Source organism: Meriones unguiculatus, chromosome 11 (assembly GCF_030254825.1).
Source record: "Meriones unguiculatus strain TT.TT164.6M chromosome 11, Bangor_MerUng_6.1, whole genome shotgun sequence".
Taxonomy (NCBI): Eukaryota; Metazoa; Chordata; class Mammalia; order Rodentia; family Muridae; genus Meriones; species Meriones unguiculatus.
The window spans coordinates 35,271,064-35,285,607 of NC_083359.1; the positions used below are offsets into that span (position 1 = coordinate 35,271,064).

The 14,544-nt window shown below is 45.6% G+C and overlaps 1 protein-coding gene across 1 annotated transcript in view; it reads left to right on the top strand.

Annotated features, from left to right (window-relative positions):
• Positions 1 to 14,544, top strand: part of Dock2 (dedicator of cytokinesis 2) — a 405,024-nt gene that overhangs the window by 361,424 nt on the left and 29,056 nt on the right. Inside the window, exons 35-39 of the mRNA XM_060363865.1 lie at positions 4,466 to 4,622; positions 6,481 to 6,521; positions 9,902 to 9,992; positions 10,824 to 10,943; positions 14,031 to 14,120. Coding sequence (XP_060219848.1) covers positions 4,466 to 4,622; positions 6,481 to 6,521; positions 9,902 to 9,992; positions 10,824 to 10,943; positions 14,031 to 14,120 — 499 coding nt within the window. The remainder of the gene's footprint in view (positions 1 to 4,465; positions 4,623 to 6,480; positions 6,522 to 9,901; positions 9,993 to 10,823; positions 10,944 to 14,030; positions 14,121 to 14,544) is intronic.

Consider the following 14,544-nt stretch of genomic DNA (forward strand, 5'->3'; position numbering starts at 1 on the left):
GTCGGTTAGCTTTTTGAGGGGGCAGCAGACACCCCAAGACACAGCTCCGCATTCTTCTTCATTGCCCAAGCGGAAGGGCACCAATATCTCCACTTCATGTTTCACCTGTTAATATCTGCCCTATTCATTATAGCCACCCTGGCAAAAGCATGCTGAAAGCCCCCATGTTCTGATATTCATTTCCACAGTGGCTGAGGAGGCTGAACACTTTTCTGGGGCTTATCATCCTATCATCCACTTGTATCTTTCGGGGTAGAGGGAACATTGCATTGAATCTTGGCTTCCTACTTTGCAGCTGTATGACCCTGGGCAAATGGCACAACCCTTCCGTCCTCAGTATCCCCATTTCTAAAGTGGGAACAATAAGTTCCTGTGGTTATTTTGAAGACTGAGTAATTAGGAAGCATCTGGCACACAGCAGGTACATGTTTAATGACTGTGCTTCAGTCCCTCGGCCTGGCTCCCAGTTCCTGTCATTGGCTGCCTAGTAATTGCCCTGCCTGAAAGGCCTTCTCTTGAGGCTTGGGAGAATGGTCCGGCATCCCAATTTGCTGTCCTCTGTGATCACTGAGGCTCTGGTGTGGCTCTGCTTTTGGACTCTTTCCTTAAGCCTCTCTGAATATCTGTCTGTCATAGCAAAGGCAAACAAAAGGCTTTGCTCTGGCCCTCTGTCAGGGTCTCCACTCTGCCCTGCCCAGCACGGCCCAAGCCCATCAGGAACAATGGAGCCCCTGGAAGCATGGTCTCATCTCAGCCAGGCCTGGCTCTTCCTGATGCTCAGCATCAGGAAGATGCTCAGTTCCCTACACACCTATACTGCAAACCAGATCCATTGGGGGAAGGTTGTGGGGACCTCTGTCTGACTCTCCAGGGGCAGAAATTGGTGCTTATCTTAAAAGCTCTGAGAGTAAAAATCTAAATATTGACCAGAAGCTGCACCCCATTTGCTCTGGCAATTTCCATTTCTATAAGCGAATGAAGCCCTGTGGCAGGCAGGCTTCAGACTACCAGCGGGGTCCACAAAAGCCTTCCTGAGTGATCCTTTATCAAAGGAGTCCTTTGACGGTCAGGGAAATTAAAAGCAGCTCATTATTTTCCTCCTGAGATGGAGGTGTGAATGATTTTTACAGCAAATGAAACAGGCCAAACCCTGGAGTCAGGGCCTTCTCAGAATAGCCAGGGCTGTTGGGCACTGCTCTTCCTTCTGCCCTCCCTGAGCCTCGGTTTCCTTACCTGCAAATTAGAGGCACATCCCCTACGTGTTTTGTCAGGGCTGAAGGGGAAGCCCTGCAGGTTCTTCTTGTGATTGCTTTTCTTTCTTGGCTTCTTTTGGTTTTATTTTATTAGCATAGTTGTTGATGCCCAGTAGATAGTGCAGATGTGTTACCTTTGATTATTTTTTAAATATATAGTCATCAATAGCTTCTTACTTATTATCATCTATGTGGAATGTCATGTAGTCATTGGGTGTCCTGTCGCTGCCTGTCTTTTTCTAGTTTGCTCACCTGAGTTCCTGAAGCACTTCCTTCTAGTCCTTCATTCTAGGCCTGAGCTGGTTTAGAACCTCTCTAGACAGATCCAGCGTTCTGGTTCAGCTTAGAAGTTAGATGGCACATTTGTCACTAGAATGGGGCTTCCCACCCTGTGCCAGCTACAGTTTTGGACCTGGAAACAAGGCTTAGACATAGAATGGGGCTGAAACTCAGCCTTCACCTGCTTTTGAACAGTACACTATGGACTTACAGAGCACCCCAGTCCTTCCAACACTCAGAGTTCTTCTTCCAAATTGGATGGGCTAATAAGATTCCTCCCTCTAGAGGCATATTGTACCCAGTGTATAATTCCAGAGGGTTCTACTGTTTTAGTCCCCATGGCCTTGACCTGAAATGGATGAGGTCAGCATACTCCATTCACCAAGGGAGAAATCATCCACATGGGCCCACAATTCCCACAGCTTCCTTATTGTCACTTATGGACTTCAAAGAAGAGAGTTGTGTGACCTTGATAAGACAGCCATCAGAACCCAGCCCCAAGGGCTTCACATTTCACGTATGGTTTAGGAGTCAACCTAATGATTGCCTTAAGGAATTGTGGAGATCCAGACAGGATGAATAGTGAAACAGGCTTAGCACAATGTCAGGAGGGCAAGTGACTCTCGGTGCAAGGCCACCCAGTGTTGCAGCCTGGAGTTTATTCTTATCTCTCCATGGGCCTCCCCTGCCCACAGAGGACCACCAGGTGCTTGGGTCTTGATGAGCTCCAAACCCATAGTTTGTAGAGCCAGACAGTTTGGTTGAGTGGGTAGATGGGTAAGTGATAGTCCAGCTCACAATCCTCAACAATGTGAGCAGGAAGGCTGCTCACACTGAGAGAACAAAGACATCAAGGCACTCAAGACAAATCTTTTAAACCCTTGTGTGTCTACAGGGTGGCCCAGGGCCCTGCAGCATTCAGAACTAAGTAGCAGGGTCTCAGACCCCAGCCCAGAGTCCCAAATCAGACCCCATTAGAAGATGCTCTGATGACATCCACGCAGGCTGCACTGCACAAAGCCGATCATGGAAGTGGTCCCCAATGCTGGCTAAATGCTAGACTCGCCTGGCGAGCCTCAGAACGAATCATTGCCACCCCAGCCTCCAGGGGTTCCAAAGATGGGGCTTAGGCTGGCCATGGCTTTTTGAAAGTTCCTCCAGACACCCTAGCATGGTGCAGGACTGAGAATTCTTGTTCCGGTCAAGCTTGGAACCAGGCGAGCCCTTTGCCTGGAATCCCACAACAAACCTAGGACAGAGCCTGTCTGAATTATCATCAGGGCGGGGAAGAGGGCTGGAAGTGGCTGTCTGGAAGAAGTTGGTACAGCTGCAGCTGAAGCAGACATGAGTAAATCACAGGCCATTTGCATTTCTTGTTGAGAGCTGGAAACAAGTGCTGTTCCTAGGGCAAGATGGATGTGTCTGATCCCAGTCACAGTTTGAAAAGTCACCTCCTTGCAGCCTGGCATGGCTTCTGGAACTAAATGACCCTCTAAAGTCTTTTTTTTTATTCACCTTTCTCCTAAGATCTCTTGGGAACTTGCACTGTCTAGAGGAGAATAACTAGAAATAAACCCAGTAGCTTGGGGGGCCTGAGACACCCAATAGATTGCAGTGTCTGTGGGAAAATCTCTTCCTGGATCTAAAAGTGATTGGCTTCACTCCTAAGGTTACCACTTAAACTTCCGGCTGACCTTTCAGCCTTTTTCTTCCTTACTGTCTTCTGTAAACATGGAGGAAGAATGTCTAGTTGTTGAAATTCCCCAAGGGATCAGCACAATGCCAGGCACCCGCACAGGTGATTGAGGAGAATTAGCATTGCTCCAAGTTTAACTTGTTTACCTCCTACCTTGACTTGGGGCCAGCATGGTTCTCTGCATATCGGTGTCACTGTCCCCACTACTCTATGTCTACTACCGTATTAAGCAGCTGACAGGTATTTTAAGGATGGCGCAGGTAAATTTTTATATTAATTTTATGAAGATTTTTTTTCAGTCAACGATCCTATGTTTAAGTGGGAAAACAAAGCATTTCCCTCTCCACCAGCATTCCTCACCAGAGGGGGCCACGATTAAATGGCTGGTGTTTATCCTTCCTGATGGTGTGTCTTGTGACACCTTGTGGGTTCCCACACACAGTGTTTGGATGATGGAAACAGGAATGCCATACCCAGGCTACTAATAATATCAACAGTGTGACTTCACCGTCCCATAGTATGGCATACTTGTAAGTGTCCCGTTTCATTAGCCCATGATGAGATACTAAAGACGTTCATCTTTTTATGATGCTAAGAATAGCACCTGGGACATGGTCAGCTCTGAAACAATTAATTAAATAAAATAAAACTGTTGGATACTTACGCATCTCGTTTAGCTATATATTTTATAGAGCTTTTTATGTCATGGATTCATTCCCTAATACTTTTTAATGGCTTCATAGAACCATGTTGTGTAAAAAAATACCTCAATTTACCTAACCATTTCCTACTTGATGGTTCCAGCTGTTTCCCTATCTTATACAATTTTACAACTCTATAAATAAACCCTGGTATAGTCCTGGAAACGTTTCTACAGCACAGAGTCCTGTTAGGAATGACACCATGAAGTAAAGTTGTTGAATCAGAAGATATATACATATAAAACATTGCTAGATGTTGTGAAAATCACTACCCAAAATAGTCACCCTGCTGTTACTACTACTGTGAGTGTAAATTTAACCATGTCCCATGGCCCACCTCCCCACCAGCAGCCACACGGAATTTTTTTTTCCCACTCTGATTGTATAAGGATGTTTGCGGTGCTGTTTGGATAGATTACTGTTGGGGTGAGTATGCCAACCCTGAGCTTGAGTTCACTGGCCAGTTGTGTAGTGTTGCATCCAACAGTCACACAGCTTCCCAGTGTGAGCTCAGCACCCTGCTCTGCTCCTCACAGCCTGATGGAGTGTACAGCGGAGCACCCAACCATTGCCAAGTCGGTGGAGAACTTCGTGAGCTTGGTCAAGGGGTTGCTGGAGAAGTTGCTGGATTACCGCGGAGTGATGACAGATGAGAGCAAAGACAACCGTATGAGCTGCACAGTGAACCTGCTGGTGAGTGACAGCCAGGTCCCCATGGAGCAAGTTGGACCCATATTCTACTTCAGGCTAAGCTTGGGTCTCACTTCTGCTCTTGGAAGAGAAGCGAGGCTAACTGTGGAACTCAGACAGGTGGTTAAAATCTGTACTCTGTCTTGAGGTTTTCTGTGCCTCCATTTCCTTACCTATGAAGAGGGGGATGTGCAGATCTTCTTTAAGGACTTCATACATCCCATAGAAGGAAGATAGCAGTGCAGCTAGTGTGTTACATGTGCCATCTACCATTCCCGGCACTCTGGAAATACAAATTCTTCCCCTCCAGCTCTCTTCTGTGGCCTCTGCTATTTGATGTGGACTGTTTTGTAACAGCTTAGATATTGCCATTGATTTTTCAGTATGCCAAAGGGACTTTAAAAATCCTGACTTCAGCAGAAAAGAATTCAATGCTAATAACTCCACCACACCTGATTTACATAAAGAGCAGGGAGAGGGGTTTTCCAGTTCCTCTCAGGAGATGCTTGAAGAAGCTGACCTTCATCAGCCAGACCAGGACATGCCTGGGGCTGAGCCATCCAGAGCAGTAAGAGAGGAGGAGTGCAAGGGTCAGGAGAGGTCATGCTGATGGGCACCACTGTCCCATGGCCCACATGGCCTGAAACAAGTTACCTGCCCTTCTCTGAGCCTCAGGAGCACAAGTGGCTCTTAGATTGCCTCGGAATCTGTAAGGATTTGTTTTCAGTTGTCACAAAACTCGGACCTCCAGTAGCAGAGTCCAGCAAAACTCCCAGTCTAAATGGCCCCTAACTGGAAAAAGATGCCTCAGCAAGCTAAGAGCACGTGCTGCTCTTCTAGAAGATCCGAGTCCGATTCCCAGCACCCATGTCAGGCTGTTTGCAGCTGAGTGTAACTTCAGCTCTAGGGAATCTGATGCCCTCTTTTGGCTTCCCTGGGCGGTGACACACATGTGGCATACACTCATACACACAGTCTCTTAACTTAGATAAATGGATGGATGGATGGATGGATGATAGATAGAAATAGATAGATAGATAGATAGATAGATAGATAGATAGATAGATAGATAGATAGATAGATAATAAAAATAAGTAAGTAGTCAGTAAAATAATAAATGGATGGATGGATGGATGGATAGATGATAGATAGAGATAGATAGATAGATAGATAGATAGATAGATAGATAGATAGATAGATAGATAGATAGATAATAAACATAAGTAAGTAGTCAGTAAATAGCTTTTAAGAGCCAGGCCTATAGGGATACATCTGCAATTCCAGGAGGCTAATGTGGGAAGACCATGCATTTGAGACTACCTTGGAGCTACATACTGAGACAACCTCCAAAAACAATAACAACAAAAAGCACATTTTAAACAACAGCAACAAAACAAACAAACAAACAAACAAACAATAACATCTAAGCTGGCACTGGGATATCTCCTGGACACTGTCAAGTTTAAGTGATTTAGCAATGGAATCACATAACTCCAGAAGGCTGTGTGCTCTCAGAATCAGGATATGTTCTTGAGTGTCTGCATTTAAGCCAGGCTGCCTTTTAAAGTTGACTCTTTCCAGCCTCGCCAGCCTACCACTCAGCTTATCAAATAGCTTGCTGCAGCCCTGAATATGTGATGACTGAGACATTGGCTCTGTGCCTCTACAGTCGGGGAAGTAACTTGGAGAGCAAAGTCTTCCAAGGAGGCTGTTGGGTGCATTCAGCAAAGTGAACTTCTTGTTCCTTCTTGGGATTCCCAGATAGCAGACAGCCATCTTTCTCTTGTTCCCGTCACTGTGTTCTCTTTCCCCGAAGCCCTGCAAAGAAAAGCACTCAATACTGTTTTCCTCCCCCTCCTAGAATTTCTACAAAGATAACAACCGGGAAGCGATGTATGTAAGGTAAGATTTTTTTTCATAAAGCCTTGGCCTACTCTGTTCCTTCCCTACTCAGTGTCTGTCACTGCTCCTGCGGCCTCTGATACAGAACATGGACCCAGCTTCTTAGCACCTGACTGTTGGTGTTCTGATCCCTCTCAATTTCCTAAGACTTCGTGGCACCTTCTGTTCTCCCCGCGCAGCTCCCTAGAGGGCTCAAACTTCCCATTGTCCTTCTCTGTGCATTTCCCTTCAACTGTGTCATTTGAGCCGTGCATTCATTCGCTTCTGAGACAGCAGGGGAAATCCTCTTCAGTGCAGCAACAGCCAGCCTTAGCTGGCTTGCTTTGAAAGGAATAAAGGGGGATGGTGAGATGGCTAAGCAGGGAAAGGTGCTTGCTTCTAATCCCTTGAAGACCTGAGTTCCATCCCTGAGACCTGCACAGGGGAAGGAAAGAATTGATTCTCTCATGTTGTACTCTTACCTCCACACACACCCTTCTACATACATACCACACACATGTACACACACAAAGAAGATCTGATAGGAAAATAAGCAAACAAACAAATAAAAGGAAGACAAACACCACATGGCATATGTCTGTTTCCTGTGAGGCATTTCCTAGGTATTTAAGTTTATCATGAGAAGCTTTTCTAAGGGCATTAGACTGGAACAAAAAAACCACTTTGGTAATTTTCTCAGTATCTCATATTTTTCCTGAAAAAAAAAAATGTTATTTTTTTACTCATTATAAAAGTAACATAAACTTTTTATCAAAACAAAAAGCCTCATAAAATACAGACTAGCAAAACAAAATATGAAATAAATTTCTAAAATACATACATATTTTCAGACTTTTTATGCTTATATATACATCTAGTTCTGTGTGTGCACTATTCCTGCAAAAATGGAGCTATAGTACTAATAATTTATTGTTCGCCTTTTTTTACTCAAGAAGATGTATTTCAGCTTCACTTGTAATGAAACTATAAAATTTCCTTTCTAGAACATGCTGTCATTTACATAGCCAGTCCTATATTGTTGAACAGTTTCATTGTTTCCAACATTTTCTATAATAACCAGCAACAACAAATTCTTGGCCACAGGCCTCCCTGTTCCTTCCTGCAAGACCACAGCCTCAGCATGTTCTGTCAAAAGCTAAGCCTGTCAACCTGAACTCACTCTGCTCTTACTGTAACTGTGTTTAGGTTCTTGCTTTACTCTGGTGCAGTTATGTTGAGAAAGTCATTTTAGAGGCTGTCCTGAGTTTTATAACACATGAAGCTTTGGGGCCAGAACAGCCTTTTCGTCTCCACCCACTGGTATGTGTGTGTATGTGTGTATGTTTCTGTAAAAACAAACAAACAAACAAACAAATAAAAATCATTCTGCCTTCTGCTTCAAGGGTGAGAGGAGAGGCTCTATGCTTCTGTGTAGGCTTTCCTCTCTCCAACCTCTCCTCTTTTCCACTGCAGAAACACAGATGGTAAGTCTCAGACCCCCACAGGCTTAAAGACTAAGGTCTGTGTTAATCTAGGAAAGCCACCATATTGGTGTACTCCAGATGTGGCAGTGGACGCTCTGGAAACCAGTTGAATTTGGCAGGTATATTTAAAACACTTTTAATTGGTTGCCAACATTTTTCACCCTGAGACTTTATAAAAAGCAACAGTTCCTTTTCCTGAAAAGCTGAAAAGTCATCACAACACTGTACCCTCATTCCATCTGACAGTTGTCACCTTTTTTGGGTGGTGGCCCTTTTAGATGCAGCTGCGGCCATGCGATTTGTTGTTCCCTATGGCACCTCATTCAAGCATGAGGGCATCTGACTCAGTAGAACTGGCGGGCTCATTAAAATTTCTTCTTTGGGTCTGTAGAGTAGATGGTTAGCCCTGAGATTAACAAAGGAGAGGAGAAGGGGCCTTAGCTGGTTCAGGAGTTGAAGTAGTGGGGGTGGAGGAATCTCCCTTGAGACACCGTACTGGAGGTCGTTGAACCCAGACATCAAGGGGGTCTAATGGGTGGTCAGTAGGGAAACAACGAGATAGGAGGATTGAGCCATGTATGAAGAAGGGGTGTTCTCAAATCCCAAACCCTCTCTAGAGGTCATGTGTGACTTTACTGATGACTGTTATCAGCAGAGCACTGTGGGTTGGGGAAGAGTGGAAAGATATTGCTATGGTTGTAAAAAACAGCAACACACACACACACACTCTCTCTCTCCTCTCCCTGTCTCTGTTCAAACAGAGGCCTCAGTTTTCTCATCTTCAGGTCAATGCTGGCAGGATGAGTTGAAGCCAGGGCTGCTTCCCCACTTACCACCTACCTCAGCTCAATTTCTAGATGTCTGGCTAGAAATCCTTCCAGAACAACCTTGTATCAGTCAGCATTCCATCACTGTGACAGACTCTGAGAAAGTCAGCTTATACTAAGGAAAGTTTTATTTTTGACTCTCTGGCTCAGAAGTCTCAGTCCATCATTACTTGGTACTGTCAGATCAATTCTCAATAATTTATCAAAGCTCCTCTCCCTATCACTTGACTCTGCTCTTAGTTCCTTTGCTCAGGATTTTTCTCAGGGTTCAGAGCTGTAATGCCACTTGCAAAGAAATAGGAGGTGGGGATGTCAGGGTGTCCAAATAGCGGATTCTCTCCGTGGACCGCTCAAGGTCTCTCTACCCTTTCTCTTTCCCTGCTCTACTCTCTTTTATACTTTATCAGAACCCTCCAAAAAGAGCACAGGAGTGTCCCCTTATGAATTTCATTCTCGTGGACTCTTACATCAATTGAGCCGGTGCTTAAACTCACACCCCTGCACTTTGTGTGTGTGAACATATGATGCATGAGAAGCAACATATGTTTCCTTCATTTACTTCCATCATATCACACTGGGCAGGCCATTCTAAAATCACTTTGAACTATGTACAGGATAGCCCCTAACTTCATGTTTTTGTTTTTTATTTCTTCAGAATATGGATATACCTAATGGGCCCATCGTAGGGATGTCATGAAAGATGGTCCAGAGCATTTAAAACATTTAGCACAAATCTGGGCATCATAGTGCATGCCTGTAATCCCAGCACGTAGGAGGGTGTTATAGGAGGATCATGAGTTTGAAGACAGCCTGGCCTACATAGCAAGTTCTAGGCTAGCCTAGTCTACACAGCAAGACCTTGCTTCAGGAGTAAAAGGGGAGAAGTCACGTGGCATAGTACCTGGTGCATACTAAGGGTCCAGCAAATGCTGGGTTCTGTCATTACCACTCATGTAGAAGGCTGGATGGCTAGACTGAAGAACTCCCTGTGCCCTGTGTGAGAGCCCATGTGTTCTTTCTTGTTCCTTCTTGTCCCTACCAGATACCTTGTCACCACATCTTGTAACTCATCACATTTTCCCACACACAGATACCTGTATAAACTCCGCGATCTTCACCTGGACTGTGACAATTACACGGAAGCTGCCTACACACTCCTCCTCCACACCTGGCTTCTCAAGGTACTGTCCCAGGAAGATACCCATTCTGAGATCCCCACCAAGTCCTCACAGCAAGTTGAAGAGTTTAAAAAAAATGAGAGAAAGAATCAAAAGAGGGGGAAAAGTGAATTTTCCTTTTCTTGGTGCCCCCAAACTCCCGACCTGGCAGCCTACTTGACTGCTCTTTTACCTACTCCCAGCTGGGCTGAATGACCTTTGCTTTCAATAACTGCCATAGTCCCCAGGACATATATTTCCAGTATTATACAGCATCCAACCTGTTGCCAAGGATAAATCATTAACATGCCCACTGAACTGTTTTCCATGTGTAGAGAATGTTGTTGCAAATGCAAGGAATTCTTTCATTTGGCTTTTGAAGTGCTGGGGCCATGTCTCATTAAGATTTAGAGAAAATCCTTACAAACTCCACACTGTGAAACCACTAGAAAGCCAAAGATGCCCAATTTAGTCAAAATCAGAATCACTTCACAAATACAAATTGCAGACAGCATCAGTCTGACTACAGACACCGGGACCCTGGGGAGGCCAGCAGAAGTTGTCTGTGAGGCGTTGCCTTGCTCCTCATGGGGATGTTCTCATGGCATATGGTCCCTGGTTCATCTTCTCTGTCTTATATCATCAGGACTGCTGGAGGGCAACCTCCAAGCTTCCTGAGGACTCATACTTATGAGGGAAGCTTCCCCAATGGAACCCTGGGTTTTCAAAGATGAGCTGGGCTGGGGCGGGGAAGGACAGGGCCTGGACAGGGTGATTTCTGCCTCTCATCCTGGGCAGACTCCTGTTCTTGGCTGTCACTTAGCTCTGTTTTGCCTCCCTGTGTTCTCTCTGCAGTGGTCAGATGAGCAGTGTGCCTCACAGGTCATGCAGACAGGCCAGCAATACCCCCAGACCCACCGGCAGCTGAAGGAGACACTCTATGAGACCATTATAGGCTACTTTGACAAAGGAAAGGTAATTGGAACCTTCCATCTTCTCTCATTTTGGGGCACTGGCCATTGAGAGGGACAGATTTCTTCTGTGCTCTGGACTTAGTCCTCCTCATTTCAATACCTGGACCATTGTATTTGCTTTGTCCACATCTATCCACTGGTAGGTTGGATCTTTTCACTCTTCAGGGTTTTACTTAGATGCCTAATGTAAAGAGCTTCCCCATCCACCCTCAGTGCCCCTGCCCTGAGCTATCCATTCTCATTCTCATTCTATCCATTCACAGAAAAGAACTATGCCACTGTTGATAGCATTCCCCTCGAATGAGATTGACTTGCTTCCTCTTTGGCTCCTTACTCTGGAATACCTAAATTACAAAGACTTTGCATCATACACTATTGGATGCCTACTGGCTAAAATAGAGCCTTACTTGCAGGAGCAGGTGATACGTTTTGGGTAAATGGGAAGATTCATGGGTGACACTGTGCTGTCATTGATTTTTTCCAGCAAGGATTCTGGCAGGGTTGCTCAGGAAATAAAGCTACCCAGCCGCTACCCAGCCCCAGCTTCCAGAAGACCTTTAGGCAGCTCCAACCTGAAGGCTACCATCTGCCCTACAGGCAACACAGCACAGAACCTTCATGCCTGGGCATTTCATCCCTTGTGTCTATCCATAGTTTTGCTTGGCCCCTCTGACATGCTAGTTCTCCTTCTACCATGGTGAGACAGTAACAGTATCTGATTCTTAATTGTAAGGTGAAAACTAGATGGAGAAATGTCATAAATGCCATCATGGTAGCTACTGGGCAGCAGTGTCATCTTGTTAAACTGCAATGGCCACCATTGCTGTCTAACTGTGGCACTTCATTTCTGAATCTCTTTGAAAGTCCTCTAGCTCACATGTAAACCTGCTTCCCTGTGAATGGCAAGACTTTTTACCATCTATCAAGATACCACTAGATGCTTGGTTTAGGTCTGTCCTGCCTCTGCAGTTTGTTGCCTCTGTCTTAGTTTCCTCTTCCCACTTTCCCCCCAATAATGAAATGAGGTAATGTCTACAGAAGGCTTATAAATTCCTAAGGCTCAGCAGTTGAAAAAGACTGTCCTATAATTTATGATTATAAGCCTCTTGAGGGCAGAGACTCTGCCATCTCTCCAACCTCTTGCCCCACTAGCCATCAAATAAAAGCTTTCTATTTGTTTATTGCTGATTACATCAGTCCCACTGGGAGAGCCACATGGGGGGGGGAATAAGGTTTGTCTCTAGCTAGGAATTTGACTCAGCCACCTGTGCCAATCAGAGGAAAAAGGAACAAGCGCCCCATGCTGAAAGCACTTATTGCCTTGTTGCTAAAACAGACATGCCAATTGTTATAAGATTTTGCACGTCTTGTTGATATTGTAAAATAATGAGGGTAGGAACAGGAGAATGTGGTGGTGCCTGGGAGTATAAAGGAGGCAGCAGATGGTACAGCTCACCCTGAAAGACATGGCCACCAAAACTTCTAGAATACATCCTAAACTCTTTAGCTTCTCCCAGCTTTCCTTCCCTACAGATACACACAGGCCATCACTCCGTAAGTCCATCTTGACACCGCTTGATATACTACCTCCCCAAACCCAACAGTTCCAGCTCCCTCCTCTTGCCTCACCTCTCATGTCCATGAGAGCAGAAATGGTGTCTCCCTCCCATCTTTGTACCTGTTCAGTAACTGCACAGATTGATGGATGTCCATGCACTGTCCCCAGAACCCAGTCACTGTTTCATATGTGACATGTAAAGCCCAGTGAGATCAGTGACTGCCAGAGGTCCCAGAGGACTGGAGGGAATGCTGGGAATCTGACTGCTACCCTGTTTCCTCTTAGCCTTTTAGAAATCTCTTAGCACACGACCTTATTCTTCCTGTTACTGTGTTGGTGGGAAGCTGACAAAGACACACACACACACACACACACACACACACACATATGCACAGACTGTTGTGTCCAACAGCCCTGTGGCCCAGCCAGGATCATTACCCAGCCTTCTTGTTCAGGATGAAGCCTGCAAACTGGGGTCCTCCTGGCACATAAAGCATTTTTATGCTGCTCACTAAGCTGTCTTAGGTTTACTGCCATGGCTCCTCTGCTCCACGCTTGGTTTTATTTATTTTTATGCTTGGATGCAGAGAGCACTTTCGTTAAGAAGCTCACGATGAATTTTGGCAGCCTCCACTCTCTCCTCCCCCGCCTCCCCCAGCGTCTCCATTTAGGTGCATTTTCTGTTTTAAACCCAGTGTGCACTGGGAATGGGTATCCTTTGAGACTGTCCAGCTTCCAGACAGCCCTGTCTCTCCCCACGCCTGGCTGCAGAGCTTACTGATGCCTCTGACTTAAAGTCAAGCAGCAAAGAAGAAGCCCCTGCGTCTGGCGTCCATATTTTCAGTTTGTTTTAAAGATGGAGAAGACTCACTTTGGAAATTTTGATGATGTTTTAATGCCCTAGTACATTCTTACCTAAACTTGCATGCTGCTCCCTACTTACTTCCACAACCACTTCCATTTTAAGAAGTGACACTGACTGGCAGAGGAAGAAATCACACAGCAAATATTGGAACCCAACTTCATCTCCAGATATTCTCTGACCTCAGGCCATTTGTCCACTTCACTGGGAACCACCCCTTTCTAGAAAAGGGTTCTGGTGCCTCTCCTGCTTAACCTGTACTCTGAAGAGGTGGGGGACTCCAGGAGTGAATATATAAGTTATCAAGTACTTACAAAGCAGTGAATGGAGCCAACTGAGTTTGGCCTCCAAGCCCATTCCTAGCTGGGCAGATGAACCTCCATTTTTCACTTGGAATATGAGGTTGCTGTTAGTGACAGGTGTTTAGGAAGAATCAGAGTATATTTAAACAACCTACTCCATTATCCATTAACGAAGCAGGATGAGAAGCCAGGGAAAGGTTATACTACTACCAAGTCCCAGGCTCGCTCTGTGTGAGAGCTCGGGCCGGGTACAAAGATGTCTGCAGTGCAACTCTAGGGGACCATGGCTAGGCTCAAGTCACTTCTGAGCAGAGGCTCTGAGAAGCTGAGCCACCTCTCACTATTGTCTCCATGATGATCCTGCAGATGTGGGAAGAGGCTATCAGCCTGTGCAAGGAACTGGCCGAACAGTATGAGATGGAGATCTTTGACTACGAGCTGCTCAGCCAGAACCTGGTAAGGCCTCCCCTGAAAACCATGTCCAGTACTCCCTCAGCTCAGAGACAGACTGAGAGGCCTTTGGGTTAGGGAAACCGAAAGATGGAGAAGGGCCTGAGTGAGGCCATGGTGAGCATCACCCTTCCATTGTTAGATGGAGCCACAGCTGCAGCAGCTGTTGCAGTCCCAATAAACGCTCTGTTAGGTTTGCAGTAAAAGTTCCACAAATCACCAAACCAATTAAATAAAAGCACAACTTTGTGCTTTTCGGTGAACAGATAAATCACATTAACATGCTTCCCATCTGGCTGTTCCCATTAGCATGTTGATGCTTGGGATTTGGTGGGGGAAATCAGAAGTAGAAGGACCAGCCTTCCCTGCATGCGCTGCAGAAATCAGGGATAAGCATGGAGCTGGGCTCAGCAGGGGAAATCCAGAGCAT